Here is a 19,451-nt window from a genome sequence, read left to right on the forward strand (position 1 = left end):
TTAGAGCACTTGGCTGTGCACCAGAGGGTCTTGCGTTGGATTCCTAGTCGAGGGCACGTGTACCCAGGTTGCAGGTTCAATCCTCACCCCCAGCTGGGGGGTGTGGGGGAGGCAGCCAATCAGTGTGTCTCTCGTATATCAATGTTTTTCCTCTTTGTCTCCTCCATTCCCACTCTCTCTAAAAAAATCAATGGAAAAAATATCCTCACTCCGTAGGTGAGGATTAACATATATATTTATACTCGATTTACTTTACATTGATCTTATTTGGAGAGGGCAGATAAAGAAGTGACATTTACAATCTATCTATATAAAAGGCTAATAATGTGCTAAGTGTCCGACCGCCCAACTGGTCACTATGAGATGCACCGACCACCAGGGGGCAGACACTCAACACAGGAGCTGCAGCTTGGCAGCAGTAGTTCTCGCATGACACACCCCGAAACCAGAGAGCGGGGGAGCCCAATTCCTCACGGGGCCGTGGGTTATATATTGTTTCTGGGGCGCTGTCTCCCCGAATCTGGGTTACTGCACACTTATGTTTGCATTCCACAACCTGGACGACAGCAACTTTGCAGAGTGCCCTCTTGTACTGCGGGACCCCTTGGGGATGTCAGAGAGCCAGTTTGGGCCTGGTCCCCCCAGGGCAGGCTGAGGGACCCCACTCACTCCACAGGCGCCCCTCAAGCCATGGGTGTGGCCGGCCAGGAAGGGGCCACAAGAGGTTGGCTCCAGGGTGTTTCCAACCCCTTGTCACCCAGTCCCACCCACCCTCTACCTTCCAATTACCTACCTTTCAGTGTGCAGAATCCGCGCACCAGGACACTAGTGTCCAAATAATACGTATATTTCACCCAGAATTATCCCAGCAAACCTAAATATAATATTTTCTTTTTTTTTTTAATACATTTTATTGATTTTGTACAGAGAGGAAGGGAGAGAGATAGAGAGCCAGAAACATCGATGAGAGAGAGTCATCAATCAGCTGCCTCCTGCACACCCCCCACCAGGGACATGCCCGCAACCAAGGTACATGCCCTTGATCGAATCGAACCCGGGACCCCTCGGTCCCCAAGCCGACACTCTATCCATTGAGCCAAACCAGTCTCGGCTAAATATAATATTTTCTTGTCCTTCAACCAAGAATACCTTTTTTTTTTTTTTTTTTTTTTTTTTTAGTGGAAGAGACATCAGAAAGGTAGTGTTTGACCTGTGACTAATTTTCACGTCCCTCCGCAACCTGTGCTCTGACTGGGAATCGAACCATGACCTCTTGGTTGATAGGTCTACGGTCAACCACCTAGCCACCGCGGCCCAGCTCTTCTTGATACTTGATGTTCTCATTTTGAGCATAAGCAGTGACACTGATTTGTAGTTAATAACTTCAGAGGAGCGTAAGGCAAGTGTGTCTAAATAATAAGGGTAACGTGAGTGTCACATATGGTGCCGTTAGTTACAGAGATCTGAATATGACCCAGTGTGTTAAGAAAAACTATTTTGCCATTTTGTCATAAGACCTATAAATATCATCCTAATAGAGGAATTTAGCTTTGATGCTGCTGTCAGTTTACCAATTGGCTTATTTTTTATTTCATACATATTTTAATATAATTTATTCAAATTAATAAGTAATATTTATTGAACACATGAGCTAAACATTTACGAGTGCTAGTTCGTCTCATCCTCACAGAAACCCTGTGATGTAGGTACTGTTGTTACTCCTGTTTTGTTTTGTTTTTTTGGGTTTTTTGTTGTTGTTTTGTTTGTTTTTTAATATATTTTATTGATTTTGTACAGAGTGGAAGGGAGAGAGATAGAGAGTTAGAAACATCGACGAGAGAGAGACATCGATCAGCTGCCTCTTGCACACCCCCTACTGGGGATGTGCCCGCAACCAAGGTACATGCCCTTGACCGGAATCGAACCCGGGACCCTTTAGTCCGCAGAGGCCAATGCTGTATCCACTGAGCCAAACCGATTTCGGCTTGTTACCCCTGTTTTACAAATGAAAAAAACTGAAGATTGGAGGTAGATCTTCTCAAAGTCAAGCAGCTAGCGACGGCAAAGTTGAGATTTGAATTCAGCAATCTTACTTCACAACCAACATTCGCACATTCAGATAGCCAAGTTTAGAATTTCAAAATTATTTATGATTCCAACCGAAACCAGTTTGGCTCAGTGGTAGAGCATCGGTCTGCGGACTGAAAGGTCCCAGGTTCGATTCCGGTCAGGGGCATATACGTTGGTTGCGGGCACATCCCCGGTAGGGGGTGTGCAAGAGGCAGCTGGTCAGAGTTTCTCTCTCATTGGGGGTGTGCAAGAGGCAGCTGGTCGGTGTTTCTCTCTCATCGACGTTTCTTGCTCTCTATCTCTCTCCCTTCCTCTCTGTAAAAAAAAAAAACAACAATAAAAATATATATTTTTTAATTATTTATGATTCCAGAAATTTTTCACATCATCTCTGTCCATTTTTGATGATTCTATTGAAACATAATGACTGTATTTATTTCCTTCTAGGTCTATGTCCCAGATGAAAATAATGCTACTCTGGGAAGAAATACAAACAAGCAAGTGTGTGAAGGCTTGACAGCTGGTCTTCTCAAAGTCAGCTCTGTGGTGTTTGGCTGCCTGCTTGCCAACCGACCAGTGGGAAACAGCCGACCAGCCACACCGCAGACCTCGGCGAAAGACACGGAAAACCAGCTCTCCCAAGCCTTCCACAGTCGCATTCAGGACCTCATCAGGTAAAGCTGCGAGATTTTAAACTACCCCCTTCTTTGTTTTAAGAAAAAGTGTAGCTAATTTAAACCTTCGGGCCTGCGTGATGGCAGTGGTTCCCGCAAACCCACCCTCTTGCTCCCGGTAGAGGACACGTGACATTGTGCAGAGAGAAGGAACACGTGTCAAGGGGGGGACTGTAGCAGGTGCTCATCTGTCATTCTTGCTGTTTAGATATTTTTTAAATTTTATTTTATTTTAAATATATTTTGTTGATTTTTTTTTTTTTTTTTTTTTTTTACAGAGAGGAAGGGAGAGAGATAGAGAGTTAGAAATATCGATGAGAGCCGGGACTGGTTTGGCTCAGTGGATAGAGCGTCGGCCTGCAGACTGAAAGGTTCCGGGTTCGATTCCGGTCAAGGGCATGTACCTTGGTTGCGGGCACATCCCCAGTGGGGCGTGTGCAAGAGGCAGCTGGTCGGTGTTTCTCATCGACGTTTCTAACTCTCTGTCCCTCTCAATTCCTCTCTGTGTAAAATCAATAAAATATATTTTTTTTAAAAAGAAAAGAAAAGAAATATCGATGAGAGAGAAACATCAACCAGCTGCCTCCTGCACGCCCCCCACTGGGGATGTGCCCGCAACCAGCGTATGTGCCCTTGACCGGAATCGAACCTGGGACCTTTCAGTCTGCAGGTCGGTTCTCGATCCACTGAGCCAAACCGGTTTTGGCTCTTTAGATATTTTAATGTGTGAATACGTTGTGTCCAAGGTTTTATAACGTTCTTGCTATCAGCTCTTTCCAACAAGGGTTCCTGAGCATCCTCCCATCCCAGGTCACCTCTGTCTGTTATCGGGTGCACATGTGAACAGCCATGTGCAGCACCGGTGTTGTGGGAGGTGTTGGGGGGTCTTTGCAGCCCTGCAGGTGAGGAGGTGCGCAGAAAGAAGGCCCTGTGTGACTCAAAGGTGGAGCAGGTTATCATTACAAGTCCTTCTTTTGTCTTCCAGTAGGTGGCGCTGTCCTCCAGGTTTTTGTTCTCTCACCTGAGCTCCTTGCAGGAAGCAGGCGGGTGTTACTCGGATGTGTGTTGTTTGCTTGCTGTGTGAGCACCAAGCTCCTGCTCGGTCAGGCGGGCCGGGCAGGGAAGGTGAGGGTAACACTTCTCGCCCTTGCAGCTACATGGTGAGCATCGGCCTGATCCACAAGCTGGGCGGCTGCTTCCTGTCCGTGCAAGGCCCCGTGGACGAGAACCCGCGGCTGGCCTCGCTCCTGCAGCACGCCGCCAGCCTCCTGCAGGGAGCCTGCACGCTGTGCTGGGCGCACACCGGCAGGTAGGTGGCTCCGGGGTCCGTCCGGGCCGAACCTGGGAGACTGCTCTGACATCTGGGGAGTTTGGGTCATTTCCTGGGGGGCCAGTGGTCATCTGGGTCCGTATGGTCCTGCTCCGTCCTCCCTGGCTTCCCGTACGAACTGGGGGTCTTAAATGTGACTCGTTGGTGGGAAAGACCGGGGGCGGGGTGGGGCGGGGGGAGAGCCGGATGCAGGGGAGTCAGAGCATCAGCAGCAAAGCCACGCCCCGACAGGCAGGGCCTAAGCCCGGCACAGCCCGGCTCACAGCCACAAGGGGTGTTTGTTCTTCCCTTGGCCCCGTATTCCCCGGGATCCGTGAATAAGGGAAGGACCGTCCAAAGCCAGCAGCTCCCTGAAGTCACACGTGACCCAGGGGGCAGGACTGTCTTCGGGGTTGCCTGGGCCTCTAGATGCCACCCGTGCCCTCTCCTCTGGGGGCCCAGGAACCCCACCCCCACCTCCTGAGAGTGGCCCAGCCTTCCCAGTGGCCATGGGACTTGCCTCCCGGTATGCAGAGGACTTTCAGTAGAATCATTTCCTTACAATTAAATCACAAGCAGCACTGCAAACAAAGTATTTTTTAGGGGTTTTTCAAGAATAAAACTAATTATTGCTCAGCGGTTGAGCGTCGACCTATGAACTAGAACACATGTGTCAAACACAAGGCCCGCGGGCCAAATCCGTCCCGCCAGGCCTTGCAATGTGGCCCGCACCGCGCTGTCATCACTGCACTCCGCTGCGTTTCCATCACAATGACAGTTTATGACTGTTCAGTAAACCATTCGGCCCGTGATTTAGGCTGGATTTTAGATTTTGGCCCCTTCTCTGATTGAGTTCGACACCCCTAAACTAGAAGGTTACAGTTCAATTCCCGGTCAGGGCACAGGCCTGAGTTGTGGGCTCGGGGGGTGTGCAGGAGGCAGCCGATCCATGATTCTCTCTCATCATTGATGTTCCTCTCTCTCCCTCTCCCTTCCTCTCTCTGAAATTAATTTTAAAAAAAAAGAATAAAACTAATTATTGAAACTTCTAAAGTCGACACACTTAAAGAAATATGATCCATCCGTATTCAGTGTACACAGAATGCCACTGACTATCTTCAGAGTACCTTAAGAAATTGAATTGTTTTCTAAAAGGGACCTTCTCGGCATTTCTTGTGCTGAGCCCAGGACCCCTAAGCTCACCCCCACCCCCACCCCCGCCCCCAGTCACATCGCCGTGGAGAGAGGACTGAGGGTCAAGAAGCCCGTGTTCTATCGGGCTGCTCCCGTCCTGAGCCGAGGGCACGCAGGACCGTCTGTGGGTCTGTGACCGGAGAGCGGGCGCCACACACCACACACAGGCTGTGTGCCACCCCCTCGCCCTGTGCCGTCCCTTCCCCTGAGGACCCCCTGACCCTGGCTCTCTGTGTGCTCACACTGTCTCGTCTCGAGGGGGTGGCCGGTGAGGTGCTGAGTGAGCCCCATCCTGTGATCCCTGGGAGGCCGCCGGGAGGCTGACGGGAGGGGGGACGCCCTGGGGACTGGATTGTCCCAGAGGGGCGACAGGACCGTGTTTCTGCTCAGGCGCCCGGCCCTGAGACACGCACCAGTACCCGGGTGGCAGGAGCCTCGCAGTGGCAGGACTGGGGGGAGGGGAAGGGGGCTGCGGAGACGGAGTGAGCGAGAGGGACGTGCCTGGCTTGGACTACGAGGGAGGAGAGGGGCCCTAGGGAGGAATCCAGAATGACTCCAGGGTCTGATTTGAAATTTTTGAGTGGCAGATGGGATAGTCCAAGCTTAGGCAGCGTAAGCGTTTCCCACGCGTCTCCCAGACACGCCTAAGGGTTGCTTATCCACGCAGACCGAAGTTTCAGTGTGAGTTTATATGTAAAACCAGTGTATGTGTGTGTATGTATGTGTGTGCGTGCGTGCAGAGAGAAGTACAATTGTTTCGATGTACTTAATGCAACTGGATTTTTAAATAAATTAGTGATTGATGCTTGGCGGTTTTTAAGATTTCCTAACGCATTTTGCCCAACCTAATTCTCTTCTCCAAACTCAATTACTCAGCAAATTTCGATTAGTAAGCCTTGCCGCAGAAGCAGATGATTCTAGCAAAAAGGGTCCCGGTGGTTCCTGATTTAAATTTCCCAGGAATGTCTTAGCCGTGACCCCGATGCTGTTCCCTCCTCTTTTACTCCCCGGCGTTTTCTGGCGCCACCATTGCCTCTAGTGCTTACGGACCATGCGGTCCTACTTCCCCCTCTTTATGGAAATTATATATATTTTTTTAATATGTTTTATTGATTTTTTTACAGAGAGGAAGGGAGAGGGAGGCAGGGTTAGAAACATCAATGACAGAGAATCATCGATCAGCTGCCTCCTGCACACCCCCACTGGAAATGTACCCGCAACCAAGGTCCATGCCCTTGACCAGAATCGAACCTGGGATCTTTCAGTCCGCAGGCTGACGCTCTATCCACTGAGCCACACTGGTTTCGGCTTCCCCCTCTTTATGGAAATTATATCCTAACTGTGATGCAGCAGCCTGTGGAAAGCACTTGGTCACGTGTGTGACACAGTGTCAGCGAGGTCACAGCCGTGTCCGGAGCGAGTGTGGCTGCGCCTGTGTGGGCTCAGGAGCCACAGCAGGACCCAGGGACGGAGGGGAGCCAGGCCTCCTGGCTGCCGGCCTCCTGGGCGGGCGGGAGGGGGGTGGCGGGCCGCCCCCCAGACAATTAAAGCCCGGAGAGCACAGGCCGCAGTGAACCCGGCTCTGCTGGTGGCCGCCTGGGGGAGGGCAGTTAGCAGGTGGGCCTGAGCCGCTGCCATTGTGCCCTTAATCTCCTCCTCTGCCCGGCTCTCTGAGGCCGCCCGGGTGTCAGAATGTGCTCAGCTAATGCTGCTCAGGGCAAGAGAGAGAGGCTGCTTAGTGTGAACAAGGAGCTTGCATTTAAGTAAAAACGGAAATTGGGCCGAAACCGGTTTGGCTCAGTGGATAGAGCGTCGGTCTGTGGATTTGATTCCGGTCAAGGGTATGGACCTTGGTTGCGGGCACATCCCCAGTGGGGGGTGTGCAAGAGGCAGCTGATCGGTGATTCTCTCATCAATGTTTCTAGCTCTATCTCTCTCCCTTCCTCTCTGTAAAAAATCAATAAAATATATTTAAAAGAAAAAAAAAACACGGAAATTGGGATCTTCTCAAAAAAGGACTGGTTTTGCGTTAGGATTCCTCCAAAATTTTACTAGTGAGTCGTTCGCAAATTACTACCCTTCGTCACTTACACAAAACTCAGCCCTCCATAAGAGGGCCTTCAGAATCGCCTGTCTCTGCCTGCGCCACACGAGCTCTCCCTTCTCGGTGCAAGAGGAGAAAATAGTTTCCAGATCCCAGCAGTGTCACTGCGGCCCCTGGTGCCGGCTCCCGAGCCACCGGCAGGACCAGAAGCCTGAGCAATGTGAGCTGCAGCCCCCACGGCCTGCCCCTTAGTGGGAGGCATTTCCAGACTCAGCGGCAGGGGCTCCCCAGCGAGGGCGGGAGCAGGGGTGCTCGGTGATCGATTAAATCACATGTGTCAAACACAAGGCCCGCGGGCCAAATCCGTCCCGCCAGGCCTTGCAATGTGGCCCGAACAGCGCTGTCATCACTGCACTCCGCTGCATTTCCATCACAATGACAGTTTATGACTGTTCAGTAAACCATTCGGCCCGCGATTTAGGCTGGATTTTAGATTTTGCCCCCTTCTCTGATTGAGTTCGACACCCCTAGATTAAATAGAGAAGTGCAGAGACCAGGATGGCAGGACACAGGCTTTTTTTTGCTTTTTTTTTTTTTTTTAAATATATTTTATTGATTTTTTTATAGAGAGGAAGGGAGGGGAGAGAGAAAGAGAGAGAGCTAGCAACATCGATGAGAGAGAGACGTCAACCAGCTGTCTCCTGCACACCCCACACTAGGGATGTGCCCGCAACCAATGTTCATGCCCTTGACCGGAACTGAACCTGGGACCTTTCATTCCGCAGACCGACGCTCTACCACTGAGCCAAACCGGTTTCGGCAGGACACAGGCTTGATTGGAGGGAAGAGTGCCCCTGCTGGCTACTTCCACAGAGAGTGGAGGGAGTGAGGGAGGGCCGGGGTACAAGCACCTTTAAGGATAGTGGGCGGGGCTTAGGGCACTCAGCACACGCTGATTGGTGGTTAGGGACCTAGGGACCTAGGAATCTGGGGGCTTAGGGTATTTGGCAGGTGCTGATTGGTTCAGAGCTCAGGAATGTCTGGCCGCAGGTGGGGTTTATATCTGTCCATCAACTGGAGGAAGGGGGGGTCCATCTATCACTCGGTCGTGGAGGTTCTAATCAGCTGGTAAAGACTGTTCTGAGTTCTGGAATATTTTCACACAAAAATGTTTGTCATTGCCTGTATTTGTGGTTTTCATCTCCATATCCATCAGCCACGGTAACAAAACGGGTTCTACCCAAGATCACTGGAAACCTGTCGTAAAAAAAGAGGAATGGTTTTAAGTTAGCCCATTCATTCTGTGGGGATCGATGAGCGCCTCTCAAGTGTGTAAGGGTGCTTGAAAACCGTTTGTTCGGGCAAAGGTAAACCGTAACTCCGCCTGCCCGAATTATTCATTCATTCATTAAGTAAATATTTATGTAGCGCTTCTCTGTGCCAAGCCCCGAGCGAGGCGTGGGGAACCCAGAAGTGACTCCGACATCTGTCCTGCCCTCCAGGACCTTGTAAGCTAGAAGGGAAGGCAGTCCATAGGGCGCTGCCATGGTGTGAGGGCCCAACCAGTTAAAGCAGGATCGCTGATGGAAGAGAGAGAGAGAGAGTTAGAAACCTCAATGAGAGAGAATCATCGGTCACCTGCCTCTTGCACATATATTGGGGATGTGCCCACAACCAAGGTCCATGCCCTTGACCGGAATCAAACCTGGGACCTTTCAGTCCGCAGGCTGACGCTCTATCCACTGAGCCACACCGGTTTCGGCCCCTCTACTTTTTAACCATCAGGTGATGCTGCTCCGCTCGCCTGCTTCATGTCCTCCAAGGGCTCCTGTCCCACTCAGAAAACCCCCAACTTCTGATCCCTGTCCTCGTCCGGGCCTCTTCCTCCCCTCCCTCTGCACCTCCTTCCCTGCCTCCTGTGCCTGGGACGCCCCCCGAAGACGTGTGGGTGCAGTCAGCCCCCTCTTTGGCCCAGGGCTTTCCCTTTAAGCCTGAGTATTTTTTGTTTTTTGTTTATTTTTAAATATATATTTTATTGATTTTTTACAGAGAGGAAGGGAGAGAGATAGAGAGCTAGAAACATCGATGAGAATCATCAACCAGCTGCCTCTTGCACACCTCCTACTGGGGATGTGCCCGCAACCAACGTACATGCCCCTGACCGGAATCGAACCTGGGACCTTTCAGTCCACAGACTGACGCTCTACCGCTGAGCCAAACCGGTTTCGGCTAAGCCTGAATGTTTATAATAAAAAAGGTAAAGGGTCTCATTCGTATCAGGCATAAAGTTTTCTTTTAAAAATACATGGAAAACCTAAAAAATCAGATCTGAAATGTTGTATATTACACGCTGAGATTTTCAGAAGAATGTGGCTGAAGATGTTGGGGTGTGTTTCTTTATGATCCATGGTCAGGGTTTCCCTAAATAATGGAATGGGGTAGGGAGAGGGGGACACATTCTGATGACTTTACTGACTTTTTTTTTCTTCTTATTCTTTTGAAAAAAGTCATAGCAGTGAATTCATGTCGTTTGAGAAATTCTTGGAAAGTCTAGGTATGCAGGCACCTTACGTGTTAAAGCCATACTCCTGACTATCTGCATGTGGACGTGCCGACGGTCCCTTTAAAACCAGCGCCAGCAGTGGGGGCGGGGGGGGGGGGGCGCGGGGAGGGCAGCCCTCTCGTTGGCAGCAGCAGGCCTTCAGCAGCGTAATGTCACTCAGCCCAAGGCTTCGGGGAGGAATGTCTCTGCTTGTCACTGGCTCCCGGAGGCCTTCGGTGCTAAACAAACACATACCCCTGGTTGGAACCTTATAGTAAACCCAGACGCATTAGTCCCTGCTCCGTATCCCGTCGGGGTCTGACCCCACCTCTCTGGCGGGGGCAGGGGGAGGGGGGAGGGCGACGGACACACTGACAGCGTGCAAGGTTCTGAGGTGCCCGTGACGAACAGATGCGACTTCTTACCTTTTTGTTTTCACTGAGACCCGTAGCTAGAAAGTGTTTCTCTGCAATGGTGCATGGCTGCATTTCACCTTGTGCTGTTTGACAGTGTCCAGTCGTCCGTCCGAGACTCGGCATCAGGGGAGGGGACACGGAGGGCAAAGAAGAGGGCCTTCTTGGGAGTCCCCTGCACGTGCCACCGGCACATCTGTGTGACCTAGAGCAGGCCACGTGGTCACTGGGTCCCGGAGGTGCCTCCTCGGGGAGCCTTCTGGGTGCCGTCTCCCGGGGGTAGGGGCAGTGAAGGATGGGCAGCCGTGGGCACTAACACTGCAGGTTCGTGGTCCGTCGGTGCTTCTGGGATCTGAGCTGAGGAGTGAGGCGGGTGTGCCCAGCTGGCTTCCCGTTGGCTCCGGGGGTTCATTTCCCAGCACTGGCTCCTGGCTCCCCCACCCCCAAGCCCCCCTCCTGCTCAGCGGACTTCCTTGTCGTTGGCGTGATGCTTATCCAGGCTGCTGGTTCGGGCATCTGGCCCTGCCCTCCTACTTCTGTGTGTGTGTATAAAATTGATTTTTTACAGAGAGGAAGGGGGAGAGAGAGAGAGCTAGAAACATCGATGAGAGAGAGAGATTGGTCAACTGCCTCCTGCACACTCCCCACTGGGGATGTGCCCACAACCAAGGTACATGCCCTTGCCCGGAATCGAACCTGGGACTCTTGAGTCCACAGGCTGAAGCTCTATCCATTGAGCCAAACCAGTTTCGGCCCTTCCTGCTTCTTAATGAGGAAACTGCCCACCACAGGGTCCTGGCACAGCCTGGCTGTGAGGCCTCTGCTGCCCAGAGCTGCTCCCGAGGGTCCCCGTGGTGCGTGCCAAGAAGCCATGCTGGTTTGGTCTGAGCCCCAGCCGTGCTCATGGCCTCTGTCCAGACCCAGAGCCTAAACAGAGGAGGGTCGCCCCGACTCCGGCCTCGGCCCTGGCCGCGGGTGCTCAGTGTCAGCTGCCTCGAGGGTTCTGCTCCCTGTCGCCACCTCGAATGGTGTGCCCTCGGCGCCCGTGACTTCTCCATGCGGCCGGTGAGCGTGCGTGCTCCGTCCCGGAGGCAGAGGTAAGGCCGGCTGTCTCTCCGTCAGGTCGCACGGCATATTCGACAGCAACCGCCAGGACCTCACGGGGCTGACGGCGGCCCTGCAGGCCACGGACCTCGCCGGCGTGCTGCACATGCTGTACTGCATCCTGTTCCACGGCGCCATCGCGGACCCCGGCGCCGCCAGCCCCAAGGAGAGCTACTCCCAGAACACCGTGCAGGTGGCCATCCAGAGCCTGCGCTTCTTCAACAGCTTCGCCGCCCTCGACCTGCCCGCCTTCCAGGTACGGAGCACTGGCTGGCGTCGGTGACCGTCTGCCCGTCATGCCCCGTGTAGACAGGAGGTGAGGGCTCCCGGACGCGGCGTGAGGGATAAGCCGCCATAAAGCGCTCACTCGCCCGTCTGAGGGCTCCACGGAGGGCTCGGCGAGCCAGCACACAGTAGGCCCTCAAGAAACACGGACCAACACGGCCTGCGTTAAGTCACATGCGAGGGAAGTTCAGCGTCCCAGCTGCCAAGCCGTGTGCTGTTGTGTGAGCCTCCTATTTCATTAGGATGTTTTCCCGCTCCCATTTAATTGTATACTAGTAAGGCTGTCAGGATGTCTCGATCCCTCCAGCGCAGAGCGCGGCTCCCCTCGGAATTCATGTTGGCACAGATGGCCCCGAGGTCCCGGACACTGTATATCGTCCGGCCTGACACTTTTTACAATTGAAGGTGGTCTCAGGAAACAAATCAACGTACTGACGAGGCAGTTAATTCTGGCCAAAGAGGAAATATAGGCTCCTTGAAAAATTGGTTTAATTTTTATATTCCAACTTGGCGCCCCCTGACCCGCACTTACCAGCGAAGGTTAAACGGAGGGCGCGGGGTCGCGGCGCGCTGGACGCAGCTAATTAAACGCGGCCGAGCGGGAGGGTGTCACGGCGTGATTTAGAGGGCAGAGCCTCCCGGGCTCCCTGGGGCTGGAAACGCTTTGTCTCCCGGCGGCGACACCGAGACAGGGGCGCTCCCACATCAGCCGTGGTTGTGTGTCACAGGCTGCTCGCCACCCTCCGAGCCGAGCCACCACGCACCGGCCTGCCTCCAGCCGCCTCGACCCATCACAAGCCGCCCCTTCCCCGCAGCCAGCACGGCTTCCCTCGGGGTGGGCCGAGAGCCTTCTCTGCCGGCTCGCTGTCCCCTTTGCCCTCCTGTCACTCTGTCTGTCTGACATGTTTATTAAATAGAAGTCCATGCCATGCAGGCAGCCCCGCTCCCCCAAGTGCCCACCGCCCTGCACGCCTCGGGGCTGGGCCGGGGTTGGGGGTCAGGGGGTGATGGTTGGGTGTTTTACATTCCTCTGGGAGCCTTGGGTTTATAGAGCTGAGTACTTGACTAATGACTAGTTATTTTTTATTTTATTTATTTATTTTTGTTAAATATATTTTATTGATTTTTTCACAGAGAGGAAGAGAGAGGGATAGAGAGTTAGAAACATCGATGAGAGAGAAACATCCATTAACTGCCTCCTGCACCCCTCTCCCCCCCCTCCCCCCGCACTGGGGATGTGCCTGCAACCCAGGTACATGCCCTTGACCGGAATCGAACCCGGGACCTTTCAGTTCACAGGCCGACGCTCTATCCACTGAACCAAACCAGTTCTGGCACTAATGACTAGTTATTTATATTTCCTTTCTGTTTGAACCTAAGTGAATAATTAGGATAATATTTTTATCCCTGTGTACAAGAAAATGTTTTTCCAGGAATAAAAAGCATTGGAAGTTAGCTAAATGGTAGATTTACAGGCGGTTTTTCATATTTTTATATTTTTCCACATTTTTCACAGACGATTTATACAATGAGAAAAAATAACTTCCTAGCCGAAACCGGTTTGGCTCAGTGGCTAGAGTAGGGGTGTCGAACTCAATCAGAGAAGGGGCCAAAATCTAAAATCCAGCCTAAATCGCGGGCCGAATGGTTTACTGAACAGTCATAAACTGTCATTGTGATGGAAACGCAGCGGAGTACAGTGATGACAGCGCAGTGCGGGCCACATTGCAAGGCCTGGCGGGACGGATTTGGCCCGTGGGCCTTGTGTTTGACACATGTGGGCTAGAGCATCGGCCCGCGGACTGAAGGGTCCCAGGTTCGATTCCGGTCAAAGGCACGTACCTTGGTTGCGTGGTCTCAGTGGGAGGTGTGCAAGAGGCAGCTAGTCAATGTTTCTCTCTCATCGACGTTTCTAACTCTCTATCCCTCTCAATTCCTCTTTGTGTAAAATCAATAAAATATGTTTAAAAAAATAAAAATAATACAAATATTTTAAAAATACTGAAATAAAAATAACTTCCTAAAAACAGAAGAAATAGCCCTACTTTAGGTGTCTTGATCCACTTGGTATATCAAGCAGGCATTTGGTCTGCTGTGCTCCATCCTCTGTCCGTTTTCAGGTCACACCTGCATTTATTAGTCACTTGTTAGCACAGAGCCCCCGAGGGGGCTGCTGGGCGCGGCTGGTCTCACCGTGGCCGGCAGCCTGGCTCCCGTGGGGGGGGCGCGCTGACTGCTCCTGCCTTTGCCAGTCCATTGTAGGGGCAGAGGGCCTGTCCCTTGCATTCCGGCACATCGCCAGCTCTCTCCTGGGCCACTGCAGCCACGTGTCCTGCGAGAGCCTGCTCCACGAGGTCATCGTCTGCGTGGGCTACTTCACCGTCAACCACCCGGACAACCAGGTAGGAGGCCCAGGAGCTCCCGAGGCCGCTCCCCGCCCGGGAGTGAGGTGTTGGGTGAGAGAAGGCAGGCTGGCCGCCGGGACCCCTCTGGTTTGGCCTGGGCGAGGGCCTCCAGCAGCCCCGGGGTGGGGAAGTCTGACTTCTCTCCAAAGGGATCGGATGAGCATTGGATTAACAGGGCCTCTTGGCAGAGCTGCACCATTAGCATATTTTAATAAAATACTCTAAGCCACTCGGCAGCAGCTGCTCTCTTACCGTGTGGATTCCGGTGCTCTCCGGAGCCTTCCTGTGGTGACGAGGTAGAGAGCCTCTTTGTATTGGGCACTGCGAGCCAGTACCCAGCCAGTGGTAGGGCTCCTGGGCCTGGTTCTCTCCCTCGTCCCCCCCCCCTCCCCGCCCCGAGTTAGCGGCTGCCCGCCTGATGGTGCTGGAGAGGGCCTGAGCCAGGCTCCTGCGTAGTTTTGCTTTGAATTGTGTCGATTACTTGGTTTCTGAGCAAGATTTCATTTGCAAGTAGGATTCTGCTGCTTCACAGAGCTGGGAGATTGGTGTTACAGAAGTTGTGAAAAAATAATAAAGCGCCGTATTTCACTTTATTTTTGAAACCAGGATGTGGCATAAATAACATATCAAATAGCGATTCCTGACAACCTCATTTCTCTATCTTTTTTTTAAATTAAATATATTTTATTAATTTTTTTACAGAGAGGAAGGGAGAGAGATAGAGAGCTAGAAACACCGACGAGAGAGCAACATCGACCAGATGCCTCTTGCACACCCCCTACTGAGGATGTGCCCGCAACCAATGTACATGCCCCTGACCGGAATCGAACCTGGGACCCCCCAGTCCGCAGACCGACGCTCTACCACTGAGCCAAATCGGCTTCGGCTTTATCTTTTTTTTTTAATATATATTTTATTGACTTTTTATAGAGAGGAAGAGAGAAGGATAGAGAGTTAGAAACATTGATGAGAGAAGCATCGATCAGCTGCCTCCTGCACACCCCCTACTGGGGATGCGCCCGTAACCAAGGTACATGCCCTTGACCGGACTCGAACCTGGGACCCTTCAGTCTGCAGGCCGACGCTCTGTCCACTGAGCCACACCGGTTTCGGCTCTCTATCTTCTTCATCAGATCACGGAAGGTCACACCTTTCCGCCACCCGTCACCCCTCTGTGGACATAGTTACATAGCTGCGGTCACGTGGTACATGCGCTCATGTCCTGCTTTAGACACTTACCCTATAGCAGAACCATTCTTTACAAGGGCATTTTTAACGTCTGAGTGGCTGTATCTTGTGTAGACAGCCCGTGGCTGACGGAACAGTGTCCTGTGTTAGGTTGTTCACCATCTGTTGCCATGACTCCCTCCGCACTTACAGAGGCGAGTGATATGTGTGTGACAGTATTTGCTGAGTCCAGTTCTACAGCAGAAAGCTCAGTCCTATGGACCTTAAAAATAAAACTGCTAGTTATTTTATCTGCAACAATGTGTTTAGCCCTAGCTGGTTTGGCTCAGTGGATAGAGTGTCAACCTGCAGATTGAAGGGTCCCGGGTTCAATTCCGGTCAAGGGCATATGCCTGGGTTGCAAGCTCAATATCCAGTAGGGGGTGTGCAGGAGGCAGCTGATCGATGATTGTCTCTCATCATGGATGTTTCTATGATGTTCTCTCTCTCTTCCTTCTTTAGTTAGTTGTGTTGATTGCTTGATTTTTGAGCAAGATTTCATTTGAACATCATTGATATTCTCTCTCTCCCTTCCTCTCTGAAATCAATGAGAAAAATATTTTTAAATGCGTTTATTTGGGAATAGCAAATAATTGCAATTCTGGATAAGCATGCCGTAGCAAAAGATTCTACAGGGAAGTCCAGAAAACCAATGAGGAGAGGGAGGAGACCGGAGGGTGCTTTAAAGAAAAGTCCATTTGGCGGAGAGGGAGCGCTCGTGGTGGTGACGCATTGCAAGGTTTGGCCGCGTTGCAAGGTTCCCATTGGCTGGTGCGTGGCTGGGCGAGGAGGAAACCCCATCCTCTTGCTGCTGTGGTAGAGACACTTCCTGCTGGACCTGCAGGGCGTGTGGTTGCTGTTGGGTGGTGCTGAGCGCTCCCCCTTCAGGTCCCGACCCCACTGCACAGGCGGTTTCCTCGTGGCAGCCGAGTTGAGGGGTCGTTCCAGCTCTGCTCACCCAGCTCTGTGGTGAAGAGCCAGGAACTCCGAATTGTGTGGGCTTCCCGGGAGTTTTCCTGCCGATGCTGGTCACGGACGAACCTTCTCCTGCAGGTGACGCACCTGCTTTGAGTCTCTGGGCTCGGCAGACAGGATAGCAAATGGGGTCGTGGTGCTGGTGTTTGCAGGTGGTACGTGACAACCGGCCGCTTGAGCACGCGGGAACAGGAACACACAGGTTAGATGAGCGACACGGGCAGAAGCCTGGTGCTGGGCAGGTGCTGTTTGCGGGTAATTGTTGAGAGTGAGCACGCTGTGAGGAAGAAACCCGAAAGGCGGGAAAAGCCAGGCATCCGTGTCAACCCCTTGCCTCCCAGGCCTGACTGCCCACCTGACATCCACGTCTGATCCAGGGAAGGGCAGATAAGTCACCTCAGCTCCAAGGCAGTGACTGAAACACGACAATCTCTGAGAAGAAAGAATAGGATAAAAATAAAGCCGAAATCAGAAATATAAGCAACAGTAATTGTCAAACACTGAGACACCGGGCCTTATGCAATGCTGTTTGTGAGCATAATCCCTGGTATCTGTAGACTTCTTTATAGATTATTCCCCTCTGCTGCTCCGCGACCCCCTTAGCCCTTGAGCGTGGCTGTAAGTGCAGGAATTATCCTGCCTCGTGGACAGTGAGGAGCTGAGTTCTGAGGTGAGGCCAGCCCTGAGATGACGTAAGAATAAGGTAACCAGACGTCCCGCTCGGGACAGTCCCGATTTTTTAACAATTTGTCCCGTGTCCTGCAGCGTTTTTAAAAAGTCCCAATCTTAACTTTTTTTTAAAACGCTGCGGGACAAATTGTTAAAAATCGGGACGTCTGGTCACCTTACGTAAGAACCACTGAGCCCAGGACTAGATTCCAGGCCCACCCTGTGTATGGCTCATCTCATTTCATGTTGGTTAAGGAAGTCAGGTTCCACAGCCCCACCTGCTGGTGATCCTGATGTGCACCCGGGCGGGGGGGGGGGGGGGGGGGGCGGGGGTTGGGGATGGCAGGGGGGAGGGGGGGGTACCCCAGCATTGAGACGCTGCCACACTGCGAGTCCTTGCTGCCTGGAAACTTCCGGACATCTGAGTGCCTGGCCCCCGAGCCACACAGGTCCTGGAAGCTGAGTGCGTGCCTCACGAGCAGCAGAGGGACCACAGGCCAGGACACAAGCCTGGAGCCCACCCGCTGCGTGACCTCCAGAAGCGCCTCCCTCTGGGGCTGGAGCTCTGGCTCAGCTCGGAGGTAGACGGTCCCGGAGATGGATAACGGTGATGGCTGCACAATATCGTGGATCTACTTAACGCCCCTGACCTGTGGACTTAACGTGGTCAGAGTGGTTTCACGTTGTGTGTATTTGCCACAATAGAAACAGGTTTGAGAACGTGGGTGGTGCCGGACGATCCCCGGGAGCCAGGCCCACGCGGTGCTGTCAGCTCACGGCTCTGCGGGAAGGACCGACGCCCGGTCAGCCTGTGAGCTGGTTGCCCAAGCCCCAAAGCCCAGGGCGACTCCCGCAGACCGCCCGGCGGGGGGCAGCCATCCTCCGAAGGGGCGCGTCTCTAATGAAAACGTTGGGTCACAGCAGAAGCATCCATCCATTTAATTATGCTAATGAACACAATTAGCATGTGCTGCGGGCCCTTCGCCTCATTTGCATTTTATATGGGATGATTAAAAGTGCCCTGATAATTGGATTGACTGCGTGACAGGTGATCGGACCGCCTGCCTATTGCCGTGTGGGGAGTAGTAAGCACCGTTGCCCGTTCATTGCCGTTAGGGACCGGCTCTTTGTTTGGAAAGATCTAGAGACTGCCGAGGCCAGGGCCCGAGTCTCTCCTGAGAGCTGAGGGGAAGGGTCCTTGGCCCTCGTCCCTGTCTGCAGTGGTAGAGCAGTTCATGCCCTCGTGTAGCCGTCCGCGGGCTGCGGGCTCCTGGGGAGAGCGGCCCGAGCCGTGACCTGCCTGTCCCAGGTCTTGTGGGAGTTGGTGATTTAGTAAAAACCCAAACACTCATTGGCTGGTCATCCCTAAACTCTGTCTGCTGTCCTCCCCTCCGCCGTGGCCCTGCCAACGAGAGCAGGGTGCTCCCAGCGGGCGCTGTCGGGGCTCAGGAAGCTGAGCTATGTTCCCAGCGCAGCTCTCCAGCCGGTTCCAGGTTCCAGCTCCGGGCTTTTGGTGCAGCCGCGTCCTGCTCAGACATCCTCCCTGTTTGTTCTCAAAGGACAGTCCTCAGTCACACCCACTATACACCCCCCAGCCCGGCCCCCATGAATGGAGTGCTCTGTGGGTTAAGGGGACCCAGGTCCCAGGCCTCTGCTCTGTAGCTGCCACGCTGGCATCCGGCGTCCCGGCTGTCCTCTCTCTGAGGGACACACACACGCTCCTCTTCTGAATGTCACGTCTGAGGATGAGCCTAGGAATTTCAACAACATAACCATTTTGGAGTTACTCTCAGTATTACAGCACGGAGAAAAATACGGGTTCTCCCCCTCAAAAGCAACATTTAACCCGTTGCACGATCCATTTCCTAATTAAAAAATGAAGTTTTGCTTAAACATTTATGCTAAGCCTTTTAGTGAGCGACCCGGCTGGCGGCAGCGAGTCACCCAGGTCACCACATCCAAAGAGAGGACGCTTCTCACTTCCCTCATCTCTGGTGAGCACATCGGGTGCCCTTTTCACTGCGCAGAACCCCCTTACCCTCGGGGTACCTGGTGAGAAAGGGGCGTTCTGCCTGCCCCAGAGACCTTCCTGCCTGTGGACGGCAGCAGCTCAGGGCCTGCGGCGTCACACCCTGAGCCGGTCCGCAGCTGCAGTTTGGCTGGATCCTGGACGGAGCAAATGTCCGGTGCCGCAGAGGACAAGAGCGTGGGCTCTGAGTGAGCGGCTGGGAACGAACGCCCTCTGCTGTCCACACCGTGACCTTGGCAGGGCTGCCGAGCGCAGAGCCTCGGTCTGCTCACCTGTGAAGCAGGGCCCCGCAGCCACGGCACCAGGTGTGTGGGGAGTAAGGGGGACAGACGTAGGGATGCTCGGCGGGCAGCTGCCGCTCGGCGGTCTCGCCCTGCATCGTAGCTCCCTGACACCGGCCGCCTCCCGGAGTCACACCGTGCCTGCCGTCATTTGTCACGTGTTGTACAGATCGGCCGTCCCCCGTCACCGGACCCCCGCCTCTCAGACTCCGGACACCCCAGTAAGACAG

General features: G+C 53.2%; 1 protein-coding gene across 4 annotated transcripts in view; it reads left to right on the top strand.

Annotated features, from left to right (window-relative positions):
- Positions 1-19,451, top strand: part of SCAPER (S-phase cyclin A associated protein in the ER) — a 163,725-nt gene that overhangs the window by 126,461 nt on the left and 17,813 nt on the right. For all 4 annotated transcript variants that reach the window (XM_045573439.1, XM_045573438.1, XM_045573440.1 and 1 more), the window contains 4 exons: positions 2,518-2,744; positions 3,898-4,053; positions 11,369-11,606; positions 13,888-14,037. In XM_045573439.1, the coding sequence (XP_045429395.1) occupies positions 2,518-2,744; positions 3,898-4,053; positions 11,369-11,606; positions 13,888-14,037 (771 nt within the window). The remainder of the gene's footprint in view (positions 1-2,517; positions 2,745-3,897; positions 4,054-11,368; positions 11,607-13,887; positions 14,038-19,451) is intronic.

The sequence above is a fragment of the Pipistrellus kuhlii genome, unplaced genomic scaffold, assembly GCF_014108245.1.
Source record: "Pipistrellus kuhlii isolate mPipKuh1 unplaced genomic scaffold, mPipKuh1.p scaffold_m20_p_50, whole genome shotgun sequence".
Lineage (NCBI taxonomy): Eukaryota > Metazoa > Chordata > Mammalia > Chiroptera > Vespertilionidae > Pipistrellus > Pipistrellus kuhlii.